Source organism: Pezoporus occidentalis, unplaced genomic scaffold, assembly GCF_034315485.1.
Source record: "Pezoporus occidentalis ecotype Australia unplaced genomic scaffold, CSIRO_AGI_Poc_V1 ctg74, whole genome shotgun sequence".
In the NCBI taxonomy this organism is placed as follows: Eukaryota; Metazoa; Chordata; class Aves; order Psittaciformes; family Psittacidae; genus Pezoporus; species Pezoporus occidentalis.
This window is the reverse complement of record NW_026916093.1, coordinates 1,628,010-1,655,788: the sequence shown is the minus strand read 5'-3', so window position 1 is coordinate 1,655,788 and position 27,779 is coordinate 1,628,010. Positions and strand designations below refer to the sequence as shown.

General features: G+C 36.8%; 1 protein-coding gene across 20 annotated transcripts in view; it reads right to left on the bottom strand.

The window, feature by feature from the left end:
- ROBO2 (roundabout guidance receptor 2) overlaps positions 1-27,779 on the bottom strand; it is a 1,081,280-nt gene that overhangs the window by 79,643 nt on the left and 973,858 nt on the right. For all 20 annotated transcript variants that reach the window (XM_062602003.1, XM_062602002.1, XM_062602001.1 and 17 more), the window contains 7 exons: positions 22,130-22,254; positions 17,769-17,940; positions 11,578-11,783; positions 7,464-7,545; positions 6,744-6,909; positions 4,900-5,066; positions 626-747 (listed from right to left, as the gene is read on the bottom strand). In XM_062602003.1, the coding sequence (XP_062457987.1) occupies positions 626-747; positions 4,900-5,066; positions 6,744-6,909; positions 7,464-7,545; positions 11,578-11,783; positions 17,769-17,940; positions 22,130-22,254 (1,040 nt within the window). The remainder of the gene's footprint in view (positions 1-625; positions 748-4,899; positions 5,067-6,743; positions 6,910-7,463; positions 7,546-11,577; positions 11,784-17,768; positions 17,941-22,129; positions 22,255-27,779) is intronic.

The following is a 27,779-nucleotide window of genomic DNA, read 5'->3' as shown; positions in this document are numbered from 1 at the left end:
ATATTAGAAATTCTACCCAGTAGTTTGACCCTTGAAATAGGAAAGCTATTGAGTACTGCCAAAATTATTCTAATGAAAGGATATCCACTGACTGTGGGTAAGGCTTATGCTAAAAAAACAGATGCTACACAGTGGACCAGGCATCAGCACCATGTGTTTCTGATTGCACTACATGTGCCCTATAGGAAACCTATTTTTGCATTTTAGAGTCACCACATAATAGGGTATTGTTGGAGGTCCCTATGCCTTGAAGTGGAAAGTGCTTTTTCATACAGCAATTTCCTGTTGATATTTAACTTTGATTATTTTTTGACATGCACAGTAGTGAATCCACAGATCAATTATCCTTTAGAGTATGGTGTTAACCATATTCATTTTTATTGTATTTTTCTAGTCAGACAGCTAGCTCACTTTGAGCTGAATGCTGAAGATTTTGAACCTACCTGACTTGAAAGAGAAAATAAAAGACCATTTCATTACTACATATATATGCCAGTTATAATGTTATTTTATCAGAGCACTCACACTGGGGTCAAGACTGGAGCTTTCCAGTATGGTATAAAAACTGCAGGGTTAAATAGGCAAAATGAAAGTACTGTTAAGGTAATAATAACACAAGCCTTACCGTCCAGGTAACTTGAACCGTCGTGGGTGTAAGCACAACAGGATTATGCAGTCGTACAATTACATCTCCCAATTCTTTCTGCACTTGCCTGTGATCCACACCTTGTGCTGGTGGGCTGATATCTGCCAGGCACACACATGAAAGCATTATTTTAGTGAGAAGAGTTATATATGACATCAATAAGAATTACTGAATAGCTTGATGACCTGATTTAAACACCCTTTATAGTAGTGAAAGTGGTAAGTGATGAGAGGGATGAAATATTCATTAGTTCCAAAATACTCAGATATTAATAATGTTGCCCAGACGTCTGGAACCAAACTGGTTAGGATAATTGAAGAACATGAACAGGTTTATTTATTTATTTATTTTCTTAGAACATACATGACGCTAAGTCATTACACGTTTCCAAACTTTAACTATGCTTCCCTTCCTCACATACCATGCACACAAGAAACCGAACACCAAAAATAGCATTTTCTTCTGTAAGGCAAATTTTCCCTTTACAGATATAGATAACGAAAGCTAGTGCAAATACAAACAAAAAGATTATCCATTAAGACAATCTGAGTCTGAACTAAAAAAGGGCCATCAAAAACTCTCTACCACAAAAATTTTCTCTTCAATCCTATGCCAAAAATTCAAAGTGTGTGTGGAAATTATCTATTTCAGTCAAAATCTGAAGGAATTTGATCACTTAGTATACATCTATGGAAAACTGTGATTCCATCTGCAGCACCACATGTGGCCCTGGTACTCAGTCCTCAGGAGCCACATTTGAGTTATGCTATTGTTTTAAACTGAATGAGGCCGTATTACCTTTATAAATAGGAACTGCAAATACAAAGTATGTGTTAGAAAATGGAACAGGAGATGTTCGATGTGTCTTTTTAGTGATAGTTCCTGGAAATCTTAATTTTCTGTTCTGTTGTGCCAAAAGAAGAATGCTGGGCTGCAGCTATCACTTAGGCTATATATCACCATAGCATGTCCCTTTTTTCATCTTAAGAAAAAAGAGAATGCACTTTCTATGGGCCAGTAAAATCTGCATCCCTTCAACGGATCCTCCAAGGATCTTACAGTGCTGTTCTTGAACAACAGTTACAGATGTCCTTCCTATGTCAGTTATCTTTGTGGACTGAATAATGCCTGTTAGAAATATATATATATACTGTTTATTTCTGCTGGAATTTGGTTGAATTTTCCAGAAGAAAGAATCTGGAATACAAGCACAGATTATATTCAAAAGGCCCAATACATTATGCTCATGCCTGCCCAGGCATCTCTGAATTCTGCTTGGTTTTCTCATGGGATCCACAAGCCAAAGACTCTTTCCCTCTTTTTGGATCAACCTCATGTCCTTGTGAAGAAAATATACACATACAAGGTTTTCAGCCCTCTCTGATGGTCTTAGATATGGAAGTATGCAGCATGTGACATCTTTTTATCTTCTAATATTATTAAGAAGAAATGTTAGTGCTCTTACAAATATAACTGAGTCTGAATCACATGCCTCCAGATTTTAAAAGAGAGTATGTTTTAATCATCAGTATTTCAACTTCATAATTCTGGATTATTATGGGTTCTGAGCTAGCAATAAACAATATTGCAACAGGCTTCTACTGATATTCAAATGAAAATGGCTCCATGGATCTCCAAAGGGAATATAATCCAAACATGGATGTCAGTGAAGGGGCTTGTCTAGAAAATTATGCCTATCCAACAAACCAACCAACAGAGAGATACAATGAAACAAATCCATAAGATAGCAACTGAAACTGGTTTACAGGATGATAATTTATGCTGCTATCCACAAAAAGCTATGATCCTTGATGCAAAATACCTACAGCGAGCCATGGCTACATTTCAGGCTATGTTATCCTCTGGTATACAACCTACAAAGTACCTCTATTCCCTCAGAAGACATATGTATGAACTACATTTCATCATTTTAATGGGATGTATGCCCAGAAGTTAAGGGAATAACATGGGCTAATATTGGTAAGAAATAAGTATCAAGATGTATTCTGTTTTCCAGTATGTACACTTGGAAACATATGCATATGTGATGCTCACAGCGTAGTATCTTGTAATGTCATTTTCACATTACTAGCAGACTCCTGGTATGAAAGCAGTTGATCTATCTATAAGGATATCAGCAAGTACTGGAATAATAAAGTCACAACTGAAGCAAAATGTCATGAGAAGCTATATTCTGATTACAATTTCCTCTAACCTGTCTTTTAACAGCTTCCAGGGAAGTTACTATTAGTTGCTAGTAATTTAAATTCCAGGGATAGGATTATATATGGTTTCTTTAAAGTGTTTTTTAATATATGGTTTGATCTGTTAATAATCCAAACAAGAAATCAGCTCCTTTCTTAATTACCCATTTCTCTGCCCTTATTTGATGTAAGTCGTGTAAGGTAAACCTTTTGAAAGCATCCAATTGTCTATTTGAAGTCCAATGGTGAAAATAGGCATAAAATCCTATTGCTTATCTTTTCTATACTTAATACCAGGAAATTAAAAGCTCAGCTACTAAAACTACTACAGACACCTGTTGCAAATTAGTATTATATAGCACTGTTATAGCTGCTTTTTTGTTCCTCCATGGCCACTGTGAATAGACTCTACCGTGTGTCAGCTTCTTCCGTGAGCTTGAATTGAATTCAGGCATAATTAGAAATCACATCAAAACATTATGTTAATTTTCAATTGATTTTATGATTTAATTCTATTAAACTGCAGGCTTGCAAAGAAGCTATAAATCCTCTACATGTCTCAATGTGCTTGACTGCTAAACAGCTTCTGGAAATGGAAGCTACAACACATGCTGCAGCTAATTAAAAGACATGTTTTTACTGAAATCAAATTGCTTGTCAGTATGTCAGATAAAAAGTCTATACTTGACACTCAAATGCCAAACAAAGTTGTTTTTTTTTTTTAACTAGGTGATAAGTTATGCAGACTAAAAGGCTGGTGCAATGAAAAGCATGAGTCACCCTATAATAATGGGAGAGCGAGAAAGTAAAGAAAACTTGTGATACTCCATGGATAGTGAAGCCATGAAATCCCTACCCAACTCACTCCTTCCACTTTTCAGAAATCAGATCTGTTTCTGCTTTTAAAGCAATGGTAACTATTTTTAGGGGATAATTATTAAGGTCAGATTTATTCAGGAACAGACTTGTATGAGAGGCTGCATGTGATGCTTCATGTGATAAAGAAATTCCACCCTAGTCTTGTTTCTCTCTTTCCATCTAGGATCAACAAAGGACCCAAACCACTAACACATGCTGGAAGTTGACACAGGATGAACTTTTCAGGCACACTATTATAACTTCCATAAACAGTGACAGAAGATGACATTCTAAATTAACTGTGAGAGGGGCTATTACTTTGGACCTGAGGAAAATTACAATTAAAAAAAAAAAAACATTAATTCCTATATTCCAATCTGTTTAACACAGAACCACACTCATATGAAATATTCAAGCCAAAAACATGCTGTGAAAATAAATTTATTTGTGGCAGTTAGACACAGTTTTTAGAGCCTGATGTAATGGTGAACAGAATTCAAAAGTCTATTCAATAGCAGTAGAGGATCACAGCTACCAATTATTATCACTTCAGCCTTTCCTCTTTCTTCATGCAATGGATTAATAGAAAGAACTCAGAAATCTATGCAAGTAAGTACTAGACCCATACTTTTCTCAGAATAACTTCAAAATATTCTTAGCATGCAGATGCCTTAATTGACATTAATTCTCTGCCTAGATTTTGGACCAGACTAATCAACACATTGCAGATATTTTTTGAAGGTCTTCTGATTAAAACTAATGCAAATCACAGTGTCTGTCTATCATAAGCACTTGTTATTATAGAATATCCCTATTAGAATAATGGAGAAGCAGCAGGGTCATGGAAAGAAAAAATACTGAGGGGAACATGGTATTCTGAGCACTTTTCAGAAAAGCTTGGATAACTCACATTACTTTCAATAGAAACCAGGCATCAAGGAGCTCACCAAGCCTAAATGAACTGCAAGCCAAAATGTCTACAGTGTACAAAGGATTAAAGAGCTAACCTACTGCCCCTAAACTCCAGATTGATACAGCAAACATGGGACTATTTTTTATCTTTATTGGTTAAGCTCAATTCAGATTCTTTCAGTCAGGGTGCTAGAGTCAAATGGCCAGACTGACTTATGGGTCAACACTCAGCTCTTTCTATTTCAGCTCAAGCACGTAAACCTTAATGATTACTATTACCTTGTGTTCGGACAGGATCTGACATAGGGCTGGGATCACTCAGGCCTTGTGAATTGATAGCTCTCACCATAAACAGGTAGATTGTATTGGGTCGCAGTCCTCTCACAGTGTAGAGAGTGGTCTTCACATGGTTAGCCACTGTTTGCCAGCTATTGCTCACAGACTGACTGCAATGACAAGAGGGCTGAAGATTACGGACTAATGCAAGAGAAAAATATAATGAAATTACCTACTTTTGTAACCCTGTATAAAGTCTAAGTACAGGAAAAAGCTGTAAAAACAGGTTAAAAATAAAAATATTTATTTCAGTTAACTCATCGAGATGGGATTGAAAAAATCACATAGCTGTCAAAAGTATTTCTCCTTTCAAGAGAAGCAAAAGCTTTTGCTATTTCTCTAAAATAAACACCTGCAAAAGAAAAGTGTGGAAAGTAAATTTGCATTATAAATAGGCCACTCTTGAACATAAACCTTAGAAAAGAAAATCCCATTGAATAATTTTCCACAATGCTAAGTAAATTATGTCCATAAATTTTCATTGGAAGAACTGAAAAACTTGAACTAAACACATACTCAAAGTTACAAAAAAGCCCTGCTGAAAATATGTTTGTGAATGAAGGAAAGCATATGAATATTTTTTCTGTCACTACATCTTCCATTGGACATTATTATGATTAGATTACAGTGCATTGTATGAAGAGATTTCAATTTGTGATTGTTAGAAACAGCTTTTAATGAAAATGCTTGGCTTTTGTTAAAGTTTTTGATGGGATGCTACTGAAAGCAAATGTAGGGTGAAAAATCACAAAAGTTTAAAAATAAAATTTTATTCTGTTGTGCTTCGTTGTATAGCACTGATAAAAAAAACTTCAGATATATTAAAAGGGAAAAGAAAATTAAAAGGTACAAGTCTCACAGTGCTTCAATTGTTTCATTCACACAATACACAACGGGTAAGTTCCAGACCAAAATCAACAGTCTGCACATGCAGTAGTGTTCTTTGCATATTAACATATCAGGATGAAGCATTATCACTCTAGTTTCTTAAATTTGCACGCATATGATTTTGAAAAATTCCTGCATTAATTTTAATTAAAAGATTAATTAAATTATTTGCCATTTGTTGAACATCTTGATTAGTGAAAACTTTTAAGAATGTGCTCATTTTTAGGCTGAAACATATACTACAGATACATGTGAGAGGTATGGCCCATGCTTAATCAAACTTGCTGAAGCAGAGCCCAAGAGTTCTTTCATAGCATGCATTAATTGCTGCTGTGTGGAAAGGAGCAGCTGGATTCAGCCTCATGCTGAAGGATGAAATCCTAAATTATCAACACAAAACTTCTAGCTGAAAAAGCTAAATGTATCTAAACCAGTAAAAAACAGAAACAGAAAGTGCTTTCACTCTTTAATAGGTGGTGGTTTAACAAGAACAGGAATTAAAGTATGCAGAGAGGCTTCAGGATCATCCATGTATTTTCAGGTTATTTGTACTATGGTAGTCAACACTGGCCCAAATGATTTGACCTGCAGCATTCCCACAGGAAACTCACTGAGGGAAAAGTAACAAATCATGACTGTATTGTCCTGTTTATATTCCTATTGACTTGAAGAAATAGTTAGATGCTCCTCTCATTAATCACTTAGAAAAAAGTGATAAATGAAAAAAAAAACAACACATTGAAAAATAAGAATCAATGCCTGCCATAGGAGTTGACTCTTAATTAGTTTCTAATGATACGTGTAGAGTCCAAAAGAACACCATAATACCAAGAGAACTGATAACAGGGTTTAAACAAAATTAGAAAGGAAGGAGATTAAAAGTAGAGTAATTCACATACCTAAAAGCCTCAATGATATATGCACTAGCTGGTAGGCTTCCAGGAGTCCCTGGTTGCCAGGACAGGGTGACACTGTTCTTTGTAACATCAGTGACCTGAGGTTTGGATGGTGGCCCAGGGAGGTCATTTATATCATAATTTTTACTGACTGTTGCTCCACCGGATTCTGTGAGGGACAAAACAAAACAATTACATTTTGTCCTTGATTGTATGAATTTGATCAAGAAGAAGATTAAAAGGAAAAACATGCCAAACATCTGGAAAAACAGCACAACCAATGTTCTTAATCTACACAGAACTAAGTCAACAACTATGCATTACCACGTATAAGTTTACATAGAATACCAAAACCTCAGTTACTAGAAGTCTGAGAAAGCTCCCATATTCAGATCAAGTCCAGTATTCAGAGAACACACTGGACTTTGGCAGGCCTTTGTATAGGCATAATAGTTTTCTTGCCTGAGCCAATTACTGGATGAATCATCAGTTTATTAATACTCCTGTTGAGAAGAGTTATAGCATACCACTGTTCACTGGATACAAATACGAACTGTTTCAGTGTTCAAGAGCAATTAAATTAGTGAAGGAACTAGCCTTCCCACCTAAAAGTTCTCCATATCAACCCCAGAATTTCCAGAAAAGATTATTGGACTCAGACTCTAATATACCCTACACTTTCATTTTGTGCCAACTGAAAGAAAGCCCGTGGACATCACTTACCTGTCACCTCCAGCACAGCACTCCAAGATGTCTCCCCACTGGAACTTGTTGCAACGCAAGTGTAAGTCCCAGTATCAGACAGCTAGACATTAAAAATAGTTAAGGGCAGTTTTAACAACCTTTTAGAATCAAACGACTGAGTTTACTCTGGTTTTCTTTCTCAAAGTTTTTTTGCTAAGGATTTAGCCTACATTTTACACGAGACTAGAGGGTACCGGACACTTCAAGCAAACATTTAATGGTTCCTTACTTTTAGAGAACTATAATAAGATTAGTTGCTTCGAGTATTTTTCTAATTCTAATTTTCATGTTGTTAATGGTACCAGTACAGCATGTAAGTGCTACAGGATGGATGTTTTAGTGTCATTCTTTGTATTGGTTACAACAAATGCAGGTGAAATCGGTAAACAATATAACAACACTTAACTTCTTAGAGGATAAAATCTCACCATTCATAATCCCCTGACCCAGAGATACAATTTCCAGTGCCAGGAAGGCACTTAGATTCTTATGACGAAATCATTTCTACACAGGCCACCATACATATAAATACTGTTGCTGAGGCTTATCAGTGGTTCTCTCTACACAGGCAGTCCTCCAAGCAATTTTCAAATGGCAAAATTAAATTAGATCCCACACCATGCTTACCTTTCTTCTATTTCACATGGGATCTTATTTCAGGCTTGCAAGACAGTTTGGTAGCAAAAAAAATAATGCATTTGGGTAAAACTACTATGATTCCCTTGTCAGTTCATACATTTCAAATTTATTTGGGAAAACCATTCTGAATTATATTGTCAATATCAGTCTCAAGGCTCTAAAATGTGCAAAGTGTTTTGCTATTCCTTAAGTAAATTTAAAGATCTGTAAGACAGGGACTAATGATGACTAAAGAGCTGGATGGAAAACAGTAACTTTACAAAGCATAAAATATACAAAGGAACCTTTCCACCACTATCTATAAAGCATCGTAATCTGGAGATGGAAGCAGAAGAGGAAGAGTGCTGACTCTAGTGATATAGGGGAAGAATTATATTCACCATCAGACTACTTGACGGAAATAGGACTGCATCCAAGAAGCTTTATTGGACTTTAAGGAATTGTAATTGGTTTTCTGCTAAATGCAGATTGGCAGTATAGCATATGTGCTTATATCTCACTCTTCAAAAAGAATGTCAAGGCAAATAAGTGAAATGCTCTTTAGATTACTCATTGATATATAATTTAATTGATTTTTAACTTTGTCATGTTTGAATTTTGTTGGTATTTTCTTCAGATACACTGGGACTGCTGTGTACCATTCTTAGGGGCAGGAAGCAACTGATTAATGCCAGTTCAATTGTCTGAATGAGCATAAATTGCATTTTAGAAGATGTTTTTTTCCATGAAATAGAAACAATAATTAAACCCTTCTGACAATGGCTCAAAGACTCAAAATATAGAGGTACTGTTAATGAAATAAGAAAGGCTCTTGAAAGGAGACAGATTTTTTCCAGAGGAGAGAGCCTTATAGCATTCTGAAGTAGTGTTTTATTTTGCTGCTTCTGAGCTTTTATTAAATATATAGTTCTTCATTATGTGATAACGGAGACTATTTCTGAAGGCTATGGTTCTCAACTTCATTTGTGTACCTCTGTGACAGATGGTGTATGGCATACCCAATGAAGTAACATGGCATACACAACTGAGTAACTTGCAGACAGCATACTCAACATAGAAAATAAGCTGCAGAGATGCTGCTTCTTGCAAGTTATGGTGAATTATCTAACTTCCAGACTGTGGATGGATTAGATACAGACATAGTGTATTGGTAATTCAGTATTTTTCACTTTTTTTTTTTTTTTATTATGGAAAACACAACAGGGCAGGTGAATGGAAAATCTTTGCTATTCAGTAAAATAAATAGTTTTCTTCCTTAGTTAATGCTGGTGTCTAAATCTGGTGTGCTACAGTTTTACGGAGCATAAGTGAGTTTTTGGTCAGTGCTGGCCTGTCTGAAAGAGTACTGAGTGGTGTATGTGAGGTTTCAGTTGTCTTCCTTAGAGCAACTGGGAAGACTGGCTCATCAGAAAAATGTCTAGGCTCATGATTAGGACTGCAGCCCATGGCTTACTGTGACTGCTGCAGACTCCTGAATAACTTGATTTACACAGAAAGCACTACATAGCAGAAGAGGAAGATCTCAAAGGCTTAAATAGTAGTAGCTTGTCTTTCTTTATCTTGGAATGTTTTATGATTGCAGCAGTGATTATTACTTCCGAGGGGAGGAGAAGGCTGAGGACATCTGGGTGATAAATATGAATTTGTTTTGAACTTGGGTATGTATGTAAGTGTACTTGAACTTATTTCATGGCCATTTTTTACTTAGGAAGCATTGCTAGTCCTCACTCAGGTACATCTGAGAGAAAAGTTAAACATTTCAGATTTAAATCCACATTTAATTCATAAAATTACAAAGCACAGAAGAAATCTGGTTTTGATGGTTATGTGTGCTTTTTGTTCTTAAGTCTGAGTCAAACAGTGCACATTACTGCAATCGAGGGGTTTATAAAAAATGTCTTTCTGAGCCTTTAAGGAAAATTGGTTACTAGTGAATGAGCCACTTAAGGATCAATAAAAGCCTCACGTCTTTCAAAACCATGCTCACTGCTAATACTGTTTTCTTCTCCCTTTGCAAGCATTTTTCTTCCCCTTTCGTTTGCAGACCTTGTGCCTCTAACGGCAAAATTAATGCACTGGCACGATTCAGAACCAATTTCATTGTTTGCATAGCTTCATGCAGACAGGTATCCCAGGAGCTTCTGCCTCATGGACACTCCACAGAAGCCCATCATTGATGCCTGAAAGTTTGTTTGAAATCACTAAGCTTCCACCTTTAATTGCTGCTTTCTAACACTACTGGGGAATCTTGACTATTCAAGCGCACTCTTTAATCCAGCTCTACAGGAAAAATGCATTAACCTTCATGGCCTAAACCTGTCTTCAGCCCAGGAAGGAAGGATAAATTGTTTACTCAAAGAAAGCTGGCATAAATTTTTTAATAAATTCCATTTTGTTCCAAGGAAGTTAACAATTCATCTATGATCAGTGATGAGATGGCATCAGAAAACAAATCTGTTTTTTACGTCTTGCCCTCTGTAGGTATGTTTATTGACATATTTTTGGATGGCAAAGCTAAGTGCAGAAATTTCTGCTGATGAAATTAAATGGTTACTGAAATTACCTTTAAGTTCTTGATAATAATTACATTTAACTTACTGTTTCTCCATATACACACTTGTCCGCATACACACAACCATATATGCTATTTTACCTTTCAAGAGGGAAAAATTAAAAGCCCACGCAAAGATTAGTGATGCCACGTTTAGGAACAAAATCTGACATTATGCTACCTGGAACAGTATAAGTTTTCTTTGTACTTTTAAGCAACTGTATTATTTCAGGTGTCAAAAATGTAAATATTATGATAGGCATTCCATTTTGAATAGAAAACCCTCTGCATATGACTGGATGCATGTTACAGTATTAGTTGTCTTCTCACATCTGCAGCCTGATGGAACATCTCCAGCAAGCGTAACATTGGAATAAATCAGCCAGCTCAAGACAGCCAAGACTCATTGATGGATAAAGTGCACAGCCAAACCCTGATGAACTCCAGAATCATTTGCTAGCACAATAACTCCTTAGAAAATAATGATTGGGTGTTGAAAATGAACTGCTCAAGTTTTAAGAAAGACAATGGGACAGTGGCTTCACACTAAAACACTGAAAAGATGAGGAAGGCCTGTCCTTCTACATGTTTCTCCATTCCTAACTCCTGTGTTTTACTGCAACTTATGTAAGATTTTAAATACAATTTCAATTTTATTTTATTTTTTCTAAAAGAAATATCTGATGCTAGTTTGGCTCTTCTTCTCTCCCTCCCCTCCCTTTCCTACACAACATCAAAGAATGAAATAAGATGTGAACTTGGTGAGAATCTCATAGTAAAAGAGACCATTAAGCTAATTTTGAAGACGAGATAGGAAGACAGCAGACCTGCTTGCAGCACACACCGATAGCTCAAGACCAGCCATGTACCACTTGTAGCAATTGTTTTGTTATCTCTACTCACCCGCAGAGATTTAATCTGAAGCGTCCCCTGATCCTGTATGGATGTTCGAGGGTCTCGGCCGAGGAAAGTGAATCCTTCTTTCAACCAGCTGATGACAGGGAGAGGGTCACCGGTTGCCTTGCACTTCAGCAAAGCTGTCCCATCCACTGACAGTGTCTGATTGACCGGCCCCTGGAGGATGATGGGTGGAGGCCTATCTGTCAAGACTAAAACAGTGACACCCACATTGGCATCCACACCTTTAACAATCCTCTGCTGAAGTTATTCCTTTGCTTGATACAGCACTAATTTAAGCATTAATTTAAGTAAGCCTCTGAAAGGCTAGAAATGCTATCTTTTTTTTTGAAAACCCACTGACTAACTGCCATATTTGAAAAGTATTTCTGTAAGAATTTGATTTCACCACTGCGAGATAACATCTAGATATAAAAACTTCTGCTAGCAAAAGTCATCAGGCTCATTTGATTAAGATAGGATAAAAATTAAGATATTGATCCAGGAAAGAATTGCGGTACACCTCTTATTTCTTCCTATTTAGGAAAGCACTTAAAGCACATGTTTAATGTCACATCAAAATGTGCTTAATTGCTTACCTGATTTAAGGCCTAAAAGAGAAATTCTATTAAAAGCTCAAAGTGAAACACCATAGCCCTTCTAGTATAGGTACCAACCGCATCCCCCATTCATGCTCAACTTGCATGCTTTCATCAGCAAACAATAATACAAAACATTTTCATAATCTGAGTAATCTAAATTACTGTACCACTCTTTTCAGTGGGGAAAAGTTCAAGATCAATCAAGGCATTTAGCAGCTTACTTATCAAACCATTTCACTACCTTTTGAAGCTGTGAACTCTCTTAATTTTTTCCTCTAATAATTCAGATTTGCATGCTTGAATTACTGCTTAAAGGACTCTGAAACCAGTGAGCAAGTGCATGGCTGCGTATAAACCCCATTCCATCATCAGTGGGATAACTTGAAGATGGAGTAAAATGCTCACGTTCGCTTTCCTTGAAAGACCAATTCTTCACAAGTAATTTTGCCGTTAAACCTATTTTCTCAGCTATCTGTTAAACAGCAAAATAAAACTGTTTCTAAAGAATGTGTTATACAAAATAAATGTGAAATACTTGAATGCAATGAGGTTATGACTTCTGCAAAAACCCAGTATAACAGAATCAAGAATTCATTATTATATATTTACCTGCCACTGAACAATTGTATGATTGGTATTAAATCTTTTAACAGCAGGATTAGCTCCTACACCAGAGTAAGTTAGTCAGTCTCCACTGATGTCAATTGAGCTTGAATCATTTGTTCTAGCTGAGAATCTGTTTCATTACAGTCCATACACAACACCTGACACTAGCAGTGAAGTGAAAATATATTATTATGGAGCAATACAGTTTCTATTTTATTTGAGCTGTTTGAGATGATGTTGAATGAGAAATCTTCAGTAGACCCAGATCTTTCATTATGCTGTTTAATAAATTACAAATATTAGGGACATGCTAGTGGTATGTTTTATAACTAAAATAATCGTAATGTTGCAAACATACTAGTTACCTTCTTTTGTTAACAAGATATACAAAGGATAAAATCATTAGTATTAGTAGTTTCTTGGAGTCCTAGTTCACCATATCTATTGAAATTGAAATTGAAAATAGAAAGTCAATACAGATTACTTATTGACACCAGAATGTGAAAGCTATTTTGGAAATTCTGAAACATTAGCCACTGAACTCAGAGACAGGAAAAACTATATTACAAGAAAAGAGAAAATGTAATGCATTTTCACTTTGATATGAAATTTTTTAATCTCATGAAGGTTCCTTATGACTACACAGTTCAGCCATTTGGTGGACTAAAAATTACGTCAGCTCATATGCGCTATCAGCATACCCGCTGCATGAGTATATTCAAATGAAAATTTAGCTGTGTCAGTTTTCCTTTAGATTTAATGTAAACTGTCAAACCCCATTTTTCTAGGTAGCTAAAAATAAAGGAAAAAGAATAACTTCATTTTCTAACTATTCCATTGCAGTTATTTGCTGTATCTAATTGCTTCTCCTATGTGTAGCAATGTAGGTATTTTGAAAACCTACTGCATTACAGATATTGTTCTTTGGCACGTAATTAGTTTTTTTACATCCCAAATGAGGAGCTCATAATCCTTTAAATAGCTCTGATCAATAGTGTAATTGAAAGTCTCCTGGCCAGAAGGAATCTTCATTTTCAAGGGTGTTATGGGTGAAAGACCACTACAGGTTTCCATGACACTAAGGCTAAAGGTTAAATGAACACTTAGGGTTTCCACTGATCTGTGAACGACTGTATTGTCTTCACAACTATGACTTGTAAATCTTCTCTAAAACGTGTATTTGTGCTTGGATTCCTACTATATAGGTCTCATTAGAAAGAACCCAAAACTTGGTTACTGGATTAAAATGATACACCATAAGCATTCTGAAGAGCAGAGAAAGAATGAAAAATATCCACCAAATGGATGGGGGTTTTGATGTTTTCTTTTACATTTTATTTTTATTTTTTTAATTTAAATTTTACATAGTTTTCTCCTAGCAGGAATCTTTTCTATCCATTCCACAGAAACATTTTGTGTGGATAAAATATGTTTGCATAGTAAAAGAGAAGCTGATCTAAAAATTAACTTAATTTTAAAAATGGGTTTGAATCTATTTTCTAGCATTATATATACAGTCACATTATTCTGGTAAGTGAAAAAATATGAGATTCCTTTTGTGATGAAATGCAGCTTAAATTTGGGGCAGATTATCGGAAAAGAGCAAATTGTATTTATTAATGAACAGTTTACTCTCTCCAATGCAATTTGATCAGCTGAAACCATGTCTTAATTTGGGTGGAATTTGATCAAATTACAACAGGAAATGAAAATAAGATAATCAAAAACTGAAGTCTTTACTTCCAAAATCAACATTTCAAAAGGTTTTTCTGGTGAGTTCATCGGGAAAATCAGACACAAGTTATGAAATCCTCATTATGAACACTAGTACGGCAGGGCAGGGTGCCCTCCTGAGAGGTAGAACAGCAGAAACCAGTTCATCCTCTTTCTGTTTTGTGGAAGAGCTTCACGGGAGCCTGTGAAGCTGTTCTGAATCCCTCCTGTTTGAAACTGCCACACTTGCTATAAAATATTATATAAGTTTGACAAGGAAAAGAAATCATTCAAAAGCCCAGGAACACCATCTTTTTAGTCGATCTAACATCCTAAACCAGTTCATTTGCATGTTGCCAGAAAAATCCGCAGTGGGAGGTTAGGTTTATTCCTCCATCCAAATCCTACCCTGAACAGCAACTCCTGGGCAAACTGGGCAAAATAGGCAGATCCTACAGTTGAGCATGTAATGGTCAAAACTTTTATTAAGAAATATTAATAATGGCTAGATAAGGAGGAATTGAGATCTTCTCCAAAATATTCTGTGCATGGAACAAATTGCTAACTGTAAACTATTATCTTGAGCACAGACATAGTTAGATGGAAGCATCTGGTTTATTTGTATGAACTGTCATTTTAAGACTGACTTGCATATTCACTTCTTGAGTTTGAAAGGGTTGCTAAGGTTGTCTCCAGTTTTAAAACAATTTTGCTTTTCCAGATGTGCATTAGACAGTGGATTGTATGATAGCCTTTCAAGAAAATACAACATTTGAATTTCAAATACACTGAAGGCTCTTAGCACAGTCCATAAGCAGCAAAATTATCACTTAACTCAGCAATTTCATCACAGCTAGTAATCTCTTCTCATGTGAACACTTGAGTTAAAAATATTTCCAGTAAAGACTTGTAAGTGCAAAGATTTAACAACTGAAACACTGCAATATATGGTATAATTAAACACTTGTTTTTCTGCACATGACATGTTTTCATTCTGTATTGGAACTTCAATTGGATCTAAATTACTCTGGATCAAACAAAAATGTGTTCAAAATGAAAAAGATGGCTCGCCACTATTATTAAATCATTAACCAAACAGAAAAATTCTGGGCTATGAAGTAAAACTGAAACCACCAGCCAAAAACTAGAACACTAATGCTTAAGTATATAGCTAGCATGCACACTGTTTATCTTTAATTACATTTTTAAAATCATTAAATTAGATTTCCTTACTGATAAAAATCATTAGCTTCCATAATTTCTGCTCAGCATCAACCAAAAGAGATTATTTAGACATTTATGGTTAACTTCCCAACTGAAAGCAATTTTAAAAATATCTGTGATCTAATGGCACATTTATTTATATAATCTCAGTTCCACAATATTGTTTTGGCACTTTTCTTCTGACCTCACCTGCCCTTTGACTCAAGTATGAAATGGTATTTCTATAAAGCTAACTTGTATTATTTCATAATCATGCTGACAGTGTGCTCTGGAAAGCATTTGAAGAATGCCAGCCTTGCATTCCTTAGGCAGCAGAGCCACCAGCTTATGCTTTCTCTAGCAATGTGGAATGCACAGTGCCTTTAATCAGAATTAACTGTAGATGAGTTTGCATTTCAGCAGGGACACTTTTGTGAGGTTTCCATTGACTTAAATAAACTAACAAAAATTGCAAAGAGGTCAATTAGTTTTTTTTTTTTTTCACCTACACAAGAAATAAGTAAAGATGAGGCCAGGCCTTGTTTGTCAAAAGGAAGAATTTCTCATCACTAGTATCCTTGAAACTGATTTGATCCACTCAGCCCGTTGCAGTAAATCTGTACAGCATCAGCAGGTGCAACCATTAGCAGCTCAATGTCCTCTTAGCCAATGTTTGTGTGTTCTATTTATTCCAATCACAGTCATGGCACTGAATCAGGCAGTGCTATGGACAGATATTAAAAAATACTGCCTTTCCATTCATTTTAAATGGCCTTTTAATCTACATTTAAATTTGAATTGAATGAAAATGCATCACGTCGTTGTAGACAATGAAATAAAGGACTTAAAGAGATTGCAGAGCAAAGGTTAGCCTTTAGTGTCCAGAAACTACTTTACAGAAAAGCAATGTGCTTGTAAAGATGCAAGGATAAGGCAGAAATTATCTCCCCTTGTCATAAAAATATAGACAGCTTTTGGAAAACAAAGAAAAGGCATCAAATTAATGCTCAAACCTCTATAACATGAGCCTGAACCTCTCTACCTGTCACTTGTGATGAATATGCTCTTGTGAAAAGCCAGATTATTCAGAATTAGACATCTTTTCAAACTTTCGTGGTGCAGGCAGGTCTCTAAGGGAACAGTAAAAGTAGACCTCTGCATATAACAACAGTTTTAATGGCAAAAATTCATCAAAGTCTGTCAGGAGATATTTAATGTGTCAGTTAAGATAAGGAATAATGATGCTGGGGAATGCCACAATCTCCTAGTATAAGAGGAATTCTGTTGTTCACTAACATTAAAGGATGCAAACTGCCTTCTATCTGCAATGGGATGAAGAGGGATATCGACAGGATTCCTGACATATGAAAAGGATTCATGTTTGCAGATGGACTAAGGTAAACTTCAAGGGAGGATAAATTACAAACCCAAAATTATGACACAGAAAGCATCAAAACAGAGCTTTTCCTTTCCTGAAAATCTTTTCTGCTTGCAGATTTCCATGTGTATTTTCATACCCGACCACACCAAGAAGTTCTTAGAACATAGCTCTGAGCTAGGAGCCTTATTCACAGAGGAACTAAAGGGCTATGTGTTGTAGCTGTTCTGAACCAACAGTTCCCCAGTAAGTTCAAGCAACTGTGTTGATTTAATTGAGCTATGGACAAATCCCCAAATTACCTGCTTAAGATAATACTGAAGACTGGTGAGAATTGAACCTCATCTTTCTGCACCTCAATTCACTGCTTTAATTGTAAACCTGTTCATTCTTCACAATGTTTTTCTGCAGTCCTGTCTTAGCTCTAGTGAACCGAGCAGCTTCCTTTCTCACCAACCCTATTCTAAGTGCGTTTGTCCCTTCTGTTGAGGAACCTCCAAAAAGCAAGCAAAAGGCAAACTAGACTTTGATGGCCTTTTTGATACCATAGACAATTGCAGAGACCCTCTTTCATTGCATTTTCTGTAGAAATCTGTCAATTTACTTCTGAATAGTGTGATCTCATATGCCTTCATTTACACTGCTTTTAAAATACTTTTGACAGGAAAAAAACAATAGGGATTTCTATAACTCACCATCAGTAACCTCCAGCTGAGCCTTTGCTAAAATGCTTCCAGCTACTGTCAGAGCTTGACAAATGTAGTAGCCTGCATCAGACCGCTGAATGTTGGTAATAGTGAGGTCTCCAGTTGGTGACACTGAATACCTGCTGTTGGGTTGGAGAGGCTGGTTTGGGAAGAGTAGATTCTGCAAAGACAGTTCATCTTACATCAGTTCAGAAGACAAAAGCACCACTTTTCCCGCAGTGAGAAAGACAATGACTTTCCTTAAAAGCACTACATACAAACTAGAAGAAAAAGTACGTGTGGTTATGACTTTATGAACACATAGAGCTAGCTTTCCCTGCCTTGGGCAACTCGCAGTTTAAATTAGAAACAGCCCTTTGACAGCACACAGTGGCGTGTTCTGGCTGGGGGTATAGGCGAGGAGAAATTTTCCAACAATCACACTTGACAGATTTGTATTTGTGCCACATTCATCTTCGTTGTGAATGTAATTGTAATAATATACTTAGTTGGCCATCAAAACCAGGAGGGCACAATAGTACAAGAAACATTAGACAACTAGCAGAAAGAATTGAATCCTGGAGACTTGAAGGAGCACATTATTGTTTGCTTGAGTATGTCCCAGGCAAAGGAGAAAGTAAGGCTGTAACACAGAAAGCAAGCTGGGAGGAAGATACAAACAGGTCATAAAGTAGGAAGAGCTGGCAGAGCATGAGAGCTTAAAGGAGAAGTAAAAGGAAATTAAAAGTGAGATATACCAGAGGACAAAAGCAGCATGGAGCCTTGAGGGTGAAACGAAATGGTATTAGTCTGATGTAGAAATCATCAGAAAGAAAAAATAATTTCGTGTAGGGTAAGACATCAGTTAGCACAAAACAGGGAGATTAGCGTTTGCCTTTGGGCTGGATTGGAGGAAAGAGAGATGTCAATAAGAATAACCGTAATGGATGTAGTAGTTATTGCATATGATGAAGGACTGAATGAATCAATAGTACAGAAAAGGGCTGAAAGGGTTTTAGTGGAAAGGGCTATGTTTTCAAGGAAAAAGTTGTACTTTTTGGCACAGCTCTCGCTGTAAATAACAAAGAACAGGAAGAGGGAGGAAACGTAAACAGAAAGGTCAGCAGCATTGCTGAAAAGAGACAGAAAATGAGACAGAAAACGAGAGAAATTAAACAATAATTAAACAATAGTAATTCCAAGAAGATAGGATCTGTCTGTTATGTCAACACTAAGAAAAATACAGGAATAACCTAAAACACTGTTACCATGCTGTGATAAGCTTTCAGTCATTAATGCAGCTCTGTAGAGCTCTGCTGTGCTTTCTAGTGACAAGTTCTTAGTAACTGTTAAGCTTGACTATATGGGCTAAAAAGAAAATCTAGAAGTGTAGAGTAGGGTATCAAATGAATTTTCTGTAGATCTGCTTCTTCTGCAGTAGACCTTAATGGTTTACAAAAAAATATTTGGAAAAGACAAGCAATAAACTTGGATATAAAAGAATTCTGCTTTGAATTCATCTTTTTCTCTCTTGGTTTGGCAGTAAAAGGAGAGCGATATGTTTTATATAAGATCCAGCACTCCAAATATCCTTATAATTGTATTACCCTACGAGGCTACTTGTCACCATAGGTGAGTCCTTCTCCTTACCCCTTTTCACTGTCAATGTTTAAGAAATTTTTCACAGCAAATTTTCACTCAAAACTCAGTATGTACCCAAGTAAACATGTCAGAACCCTCTTTACCACTGCATTAGGAAGGGTGGTTACCCTTCTTTTTACCTTTAGCGTGGACTTGTTCTGGAAAGGTACCACATCCCAATAAATATTCTAGACATCAGGAGGAGTTAATCAGTCTCATGACTCCTCCTTTCAAAGACCAGTTATCTCTGCATTGTAAATTGTCCTGAATTACAGTGCAACCCTTTTGAAAATGTTTTTACAATTTCACTGGTTTTATCTAGCTGTCAGGCACAGTGGTGAAACACTGGGTTGCAAACAGGGACCAGAATCATCCCTGATATAATAGCACTGAATTTATCTCAAGGAAAACATTAATCCAGACAGTTTAAAGGTTACACATGCCCTGCCCTGGTGCATTTCATTGGTGGGCAGCTGTTGGGCTCTGGGGAAAAGGCTACCGATTACAAAGGACCAGCTGTTTATGCACAAGCTCGCACTAAAAATGACTCAGGAGGGAACAGCTCCCCTCCCTTCCAGCTGGTTGTGCTCAGAAACACAGGATTGAGAATTGGATACATAATGAAAGATGCTCTACAGTTACTGGAGTGGGCTAACACAACTACATAACATTACTAACAGTGGTGCTGTGAATGGTTCCTCGAGCAAAAGCAGAAGCAAGTGTTGTAAAGCCAAGCAACAACTTATAGCCAGGCACACAAAGGTGAAAAGTGAATTTGGCCAAAATACCTTCCTTTGGATTTGTATGATGCTAGACAGTATGTGAGGCTCACCTATTCTATGGCATCTCATTGCAAAACCTGGCAAGTTGAATATTGAGATGGTAACACTAACCTGTGATACTTCACTGATGCTCAATTAAGATTAACAAGAGGGTGTAGTGAATCACATTGAGCTACATTTCAAGGTTTGATTATAAACCATGTAGGTATCAATTTTTATGTTGCATTTATTTGCCAAAAAGACCATTCTAACCCTCAGGGATCTGGTTCTCAATATGGTAATTAATTTTCCAGGTTTGTAATTAAACAGCTTCAACGTGGTACAATCAGTAGGTAATAACATTCAATTAAAGACACAAGATGCATTTTCACCTTAAAATGTTTTTACCCTTGAAGTGCTACCAATAGAAGAGGATAAAATAGAGTATTAACACTTTTCAATTACGGTAAATGACTTTAATCCTGCAAATGATGTCCTACTTTAATTAGAAGCTCTTCTCTTTATTACAGCATGATGGATGTCCACTTTATTAGATTTAAGTGTGACACTATAAGCTCACTTTACATAAACATTACCATGTTATTAAAATGCTCTACAGGGAACGGTTTTGAAATGTTTGCTAGCACATCAGTACTTCCTACTTCAATTTCACTATGCTATTCTACTTTCCCTTTGGAACAATTTTCACCTTAGTGAGACTCACAATACTGTGCTTTTTCAGGATGCAATCCATGGAGGCTAGATCCAAAGTTCTCCAAATAATACACTGAAGGATACACACTGAAGATTAGGCTTACACCCATATGAGGTTACACCCATAAAGTAATAGTCTTCTATCTAAGCCACAAATGTAACAGAGCACAAAATGCTGTCAACTTTGGTCCTGTCATTCTGGACCAGTAACCAGACCTGGTGAGAAAGTGCAGCAGAAACAGATAGGGCAGTGCAGGGGATCTGTGGTTCAGTTCTTATCTCACATTGTAACTGAGCTGGTACACACAGTGCCTCCAGATTAGACAAAAGGCACCTCTGCACTGTGTAGCACAGTGTGGCTCCAAAAAGATTAATTTAGGTAATAGAGAAGGGTACATAGTATAGATACATAGATGTAGTTACGACAGTCTTCAACAGGGAGCTGCAAAGGCACTGTCGTTGGGCACCCATCTGCCCCCTTTAATCTTTTCTCAGGTACAGATTTGAATACAGTACCTAAAGTATTAGAATTTAACATACTAATATGAACTGTGTGTTCAAAGTGAGAAGGACTTTCTTCTGCTCTAACACCTTGCCAGTACAGCAACAGCAGTAAAAAAATATTATGGCAAGCTACAGAAGTTAGCATTGGCTGATGGCAATGTTGATCACTGCATCAGAAATTCTGCTTTTAAAATATGACAGTAAAGATCAAGGAAATATTTCCAAAACCAGATTTGGAAATTTCCTGAGACAATTTTACTAAGAAAGCATCTGCCTGTTCAAAACCTGTATCTGTAAGTGCTATGAGAATATGCCAATGCAAATCAGCTTGCTAGATATATATCTGCTTGATCATGTCTAGACAGGTTGTGAACTGTAATTACTGACTCTGATTAGTTAAAAACTGAGTCATACCTTTTTTTATCTACTATGCTTGTCTCACCCACCTGTTTATTGGGGGTTTTGGAATGAAGTCTTTAAGATAAATACTGTTGCTTTCTATATGTTTATATAGCACCTAGCACAAGTTTTACTAACTTAGAGGGCCTTTGAGCCCTTCACAATATTAACATTTCTAAATATCAGCAATAAAAACGCTGGTAGAGAACAGTGATAAGTTTAAAAGACAAATTCCTGTGAAAGATTTAAAGAACCTGTGAAGGCAATATAAATATAAATGATTTTCTTAAAATTTTAAGACTATAACTATTTAGAAAGGATTGAAAGAATGTAGGGGTGCTTATAACTTACCTGGCTTCCCTCTTTTTGCCAGAAAACAGCTGGCTGGGGATTTCCTTTAGTTTCACAAGGAAAAGTCACTGTTCGACCCTGGGCTACAATCTGGTCTCGTGGCCTCACCACAAACTGGGGGGGAGCTAGAAAGTAAGAAAAATCATGATGTAAATTTAGGATATTTTGCAAGGGGGACATGAGGAATATTGAAGGAAAGAGACAACATTATGAAGATTTGGTTTATGCCAAAGGACATGACGCCAGAAACATTAATTAGTATAGACAGAACTAATATATAAACAAAAACAACAGCAGCAACAAAAAGAGCAGCAATATCAGTGCGTGATATCCTCAGCAGTAAAAACAAAAGAAAGAAACATTACAACCATACATGCTACAGTAAATTCTGATGATAATAAATGCTAAGGAGCAGCAGTCAGGTGTTTATGATGCCAGCTCTGGATGCATTCTACGTTTTGTCTGGGCAGTACCCTCATACATACCTTCTGTGTTTCACAGAGCTTGTTGTTCTGCTAGAGCTATTGCATATTGCAATATATGAATTGCCCTTTGCAGTCTGCCCCTCTAAAGAGGAAGGTCTGGACGACAGCAGAAGGCCAGAAGTTCAAGAGCTCCTTCATTTCTCTTAGGGGCAATGAGTTCAAGAATGAAGGGGAAGGAGAATTTGCTAAAACAACACCTATTTGGAAGATGCAGATTTCAGCTTGTGCAAAGACAAGAAAGAAGCAAGAGTTGAAAAGTTAGTGGGCAGCAGTGAGTGGTGAGCAAGAAGGAATGGGTATTCCAGGAGATCAAGAAGAGACAAGGAAAAGAAGAAAGGAGAAAGAAGAACCAGAATTGGCTATGTTTTCAAGTAGATGGCATTAACAGTGTTCAGAAACAGAGGACCAGAAAGCACAGTCAGAAGTGAACAGTTTCTAAAAGAGACATGTAGCTTGTCTTGTCTGGAAGCAGTGATGGAGAATAAAGAGTCAATGCTTGGTGAGAAAAAGAAGGGAGAGAAAAGGTGTTAATGTGCAGAAGAAAAGCGAGGAAGAAGCAGTGTTGGAAGATTTGAAAGAAAAATCCTGACATCAGTCACTATGCTGAGCATGATGCGATAAAACAAAGGACTTTTCTATGCATGACATGAAAACCCTCCAGTCTTGGCTCAATATTGGAATTCACTGGAACTGGATTTATACTATTTGGCATATCTTAAAAATGTAAGTGGAATCTCCAAGCATTTCCATCAAAAAAACTAACTGTAGGGGCAGGCTGAAGAAGTGGACAAAAGAGTAAAAAACCAAACAAACGAACAAAAAAAAAGCCCCAAACCAAAACCTCACGTTCCTTTTCTTCTATTCCAATATTGGTTTGGTGGTTGTGGAGAGGGATGCTTTAGGAACACTAAGCTTTTAGGTAAACAGAATTTAAGTGTTTTAGAAACCCATATTTTCACCATTATAATTACAAACTATTTAATTAGGCACGAAGAGCAATCAAGACCCAGCTTCCGATTACACCTGCTGACAGCACAGACGCAAATCTGCTAACTGCATCAAGATATATGCGGATCTGAGTTTTTTGAACACTATGCCGTTCCCAAGGCTTTACAGATCAGCAGGAGCCTCGAGAGCACCAGTTGAATAGCACTGGTATAATGTACAACAGGAACTGTAAAGCACTTAATAAACATGAAACACCATCAATTTTGAAGGCAGAGGGAAAGACATGAGGCATCTTCTCTCTGCTTCATACTTCTAAACACAGATTTTAGCCTCTCTGGAGAGAGAATTGTCTACCCCTTCCCCAGGCCTCAGCAGGTGTTATTCTTCTGAAACGGATGCAGGGCTAGGTTCTCTGCTGCCTGCCCATTTATATCCACATGTTTTGAGGTTTCTATAAGAGCTTAGGTGCTGCTACACATAACCTAGAATCCAATCTCATGCTGCACTATTCCTGAAGTGCGGGACTGCAGCAAATTACTTGTTTTTCCTTCACTTTGTTTTACCTGGTATATCTGTATGCAGTCCCTACAAGTGTCAGAAAACTGCAGTGTGGTAATCAGCAAGTTTGTTAATTCAGTCATATGGCAAGGGAAAGAGAGAAAGACCTTTAGATTGTGAATTAGAAAGCCTACTTTACAGTAAGGTATCTCTACAGTTCTGACCACCTACTTAATAAAGGTCACTGAATTTGTTCACTGTTTGATGCTCAGCCATACAGAAATTCATTGTCCTGGATATTAATATATAATCAATAGGAACCTCTGGCAGAGCAAAGAACAGGCAACCTCTAACCTCTTCAGGTGTTACATCTGCATTTGACAGTAACTACGCATGGGTCCTATGTCTGTGCTGCTTTATGGATGGCCTGAAGACCATAAACCCTTTATTGTGACGCTAAAAACCTGCTGTCAGAAGACAATCCTATAGATCATGCAGAAGCATGATCAATGCCTAAGATCCCTTTGTAGGCATGCTTGTTGTACTGGGAGCAGGTTATGCAGGCAGTGCCCTGAGACAGTTCAACAGAAGGAAGAAGGGCTTGGCATTTCCATGAGCATATCTTTAAAATCATGTAACAAAGTAAATGTAAAATAGGTAAGTTTAAGGGTTCACTGGAAACATTCTCACACACAGAGGGCTGTACTGTAAACTAATAATCCAAAACTCTGAGAAGATGCAATAGAACTGAACTTGTTGCTGTAGCAGACTTCCCAAGGAGCAAATTAACATAATTTGGTAGTCAAGGAACAGTAAATATAAGCATCCTACTTTCTACCTAGTTTCTAGTTCCTGACCTACCCTCAACTTTGAGTATCTCTCACTTTCCTGAGAGCAGACAAAGGATTATTTCTTTTGCAAAATGAAACAAGGAAAAGAAGCAGGAATTAAGGCTGTAGCTCAGTCCAGATAATCTAAATGACATGGATTGACTCTCTTGCTCTGCTGTCTCCTCGCCATACAGCAAGTCCTCTCTAGCATTTGCTGTACTAGGTGTAACAGAAGATCCATGGCCTTATAACACTCAAAAATGTTTTCATTGTATCAGTTTTATATCAATTTCTAATTGTATAATGCAAATTGAAAGCTGAAAGTAACAGTTAATTATCACAGGAGAAATTCTTGGTCAGTAGACCAAGACAGCCAATCAGTAAGACACCCATTATCTCCAGAGAATGCAACATGACCCTGCTCAGAGACAGCAAGACTACTTTGGGCTCCTCAATTTTCCTAAAAAGAGAGCTCATTATTTTCATATATAGATGCTGTTTATAAAAATAGATAAATATTATTACTCCCATTTTGCAGAAAGGTTAACTGAGATTATGACTTGCTCAAAGCCCAGCTTCACTGGAATGTTGAGCAAAATCTCATTCAAGCTATTATTGCTTCTCTCAGAGTAGGTGGATTTTTAGAACATTTTGAATAGGTACAGTGAGAGAAATAACAGCAGGCTTGATATGCTTCAGCTGTTAAAGTTATATGGTACTTTAATGCTTAATTCAAGCTAAACATTAAGGTCATTAGAAGAATCTGTCGAAAAAACTGTTATGAAGCAGCAGACCGAGTGTTGTGCCTATCAGACTATTATCTTTCACTGTTTCAGATGTAATATTAACCGCATTGGGATAAACAGAATGGAAAAGCTCTTGTTTAATTGACATTTGAAAGACAAAGACAATAGCTCTAAATGGAAATATATTGCTTGGATTCCAGGGGACCAGCCAAAAAAAATGCGAATAAAGAACAGGTAAGACTATAGACTATAATGTACTTCTATTGAAACATCTTGCCTTTTCTCTTTTTTTGAGAAATGTAAATAGTACACAGTAAATTAGATTTGATTTCTGGCAAATTATGCTTTGATACTACATTCAGCAAGCGCTGGTTTCAATCAATGTCACACTAAAGCTCTGTTATGGTAATAGCCGCTTGTGAGGCTGAGCGGGATGATATGGAAATCAGATGGTAGAACATGAATAGGCAGCATAGGCCATATGCAAGAGGGCTTTGAGATGAGGGGATGGGGGGACCCTAAGGTTAATCATATCATGTTCAGAACTGTTTTTACAGCAAAGAACAGTATTCTACTGCAACAATTAAAATGGAGACAGAAATGTATGAGCAGTAGTAATCATTAGTTATGTTATTCAAAATGGGAAGAGTGAATTCTGTTGAATTCTTTCTAGATGCTTTTTTTGTGCATGACTGAATGGATCTTTTAATCAAATAATAAACGTACATGAAGGTAACCTCTACTCAAGTGTCAAAGAGCTTTGGGTTAAAATAAAACCAAAAACAAAAACTGCAAATTATTTCAAAGGGATTTCTTAACTCTTCTCCAATCTTAATAAGTTAGCAGAATCTCTAATCTCATGGGATGGATTTCATTAATTTCTTTTCCAGCAGTGTTGTTGAATACTAAAGGTTATGCTGAGTCACCAGAAGCTGATAAAGCCGCTTGCTAGACTGAGACAGTGAGTTCATCCCTCCTAGGTGAACTCTGGTGACCTGATAAGAAATGTGGCAGAAAACTCAGTAGGGGAAGGGAAAATTAGCACAGAAAAATGTGAATTTATAGCAGAAATTTCACTGATTCTGTGTCAAGTACAGGCAACATTTTCATCCAGTGACACAGTTTTTTAAGTTGATCTTGTGATTTGTGGTTTACGTCGATTTCAATGATCCTAAAGGAATTTTATAATCACGACTTGTTCACAGTACCTGCCCCAGACCAGGTGTCCTGGGGTTCATACATTATATTGCTGTGATTTTAATTAATAGTAGATATTGTAGCAAGTTTTAGTCCAACATTGCTGCCACAAGAAGAAATGGAATGGTTACCCCAGCAACTAATATCAGTGGGATTTTGTGTGTCATTGGTTAAATCTGTCTAGGTGGTCTGGGAGATACTGGACTTTTGGATGCTTTTGTGATACAAATGTAAAAGAAATATATAAGTCCCTACTTATACACTTTGCTGTAACACTTCTATTTGGATAACATGATCTGCCCAAAAGTGCAGTTGCGAAAGTCTAGGAGTTTTCAAAGATGTTTTGCAAGGCTACTATTACTGATGGAGTAAACAGAAGAAAACAGAAAACATGTCCAGTCTCAAACACCAGAAACCTGGGCTGAGTCAGCAGTTATTTCCTCCGGAGTTTTCTAATGGGTACTAAAAGTGATGTGCAAGTCTTAGGACACAAAGTTGTACGTGCACCATTAGCTATGACTAATGATAAATCAAGGGTGTAGCCTCTGACACAGGAGCCATTACAGAAGCCTGAGAGGATGTCAGCCTAGGCCTACTATTAATTCAGATATTTCTTCCCAGGGTTAAACTAATGGAAGTTAAGGATGGTCATTTTCTATAAAGTGAAAATGACTTGTGGTGTGCTCTGATGATTTGGTGTGTTCACAGACAGGGAAAAGATTAACTTTTTAGTATGCTAGCTACAACTGAGCTTCCAGAAAAATGAGTTTCTTTTTTTTTTTCTCTGCTGTGAGTATTATGTTAACATAAGAATCTATAACTATTCCTGTCTTGGTTAAAATACATAGGAAGAAAATTAACTATCCCAGCTGAAACCAGGATAATTCTGTATGAGTGCAGTTGGACTTTGAAACAAGAGCACAGATCTCATTCTGTGGACATCATG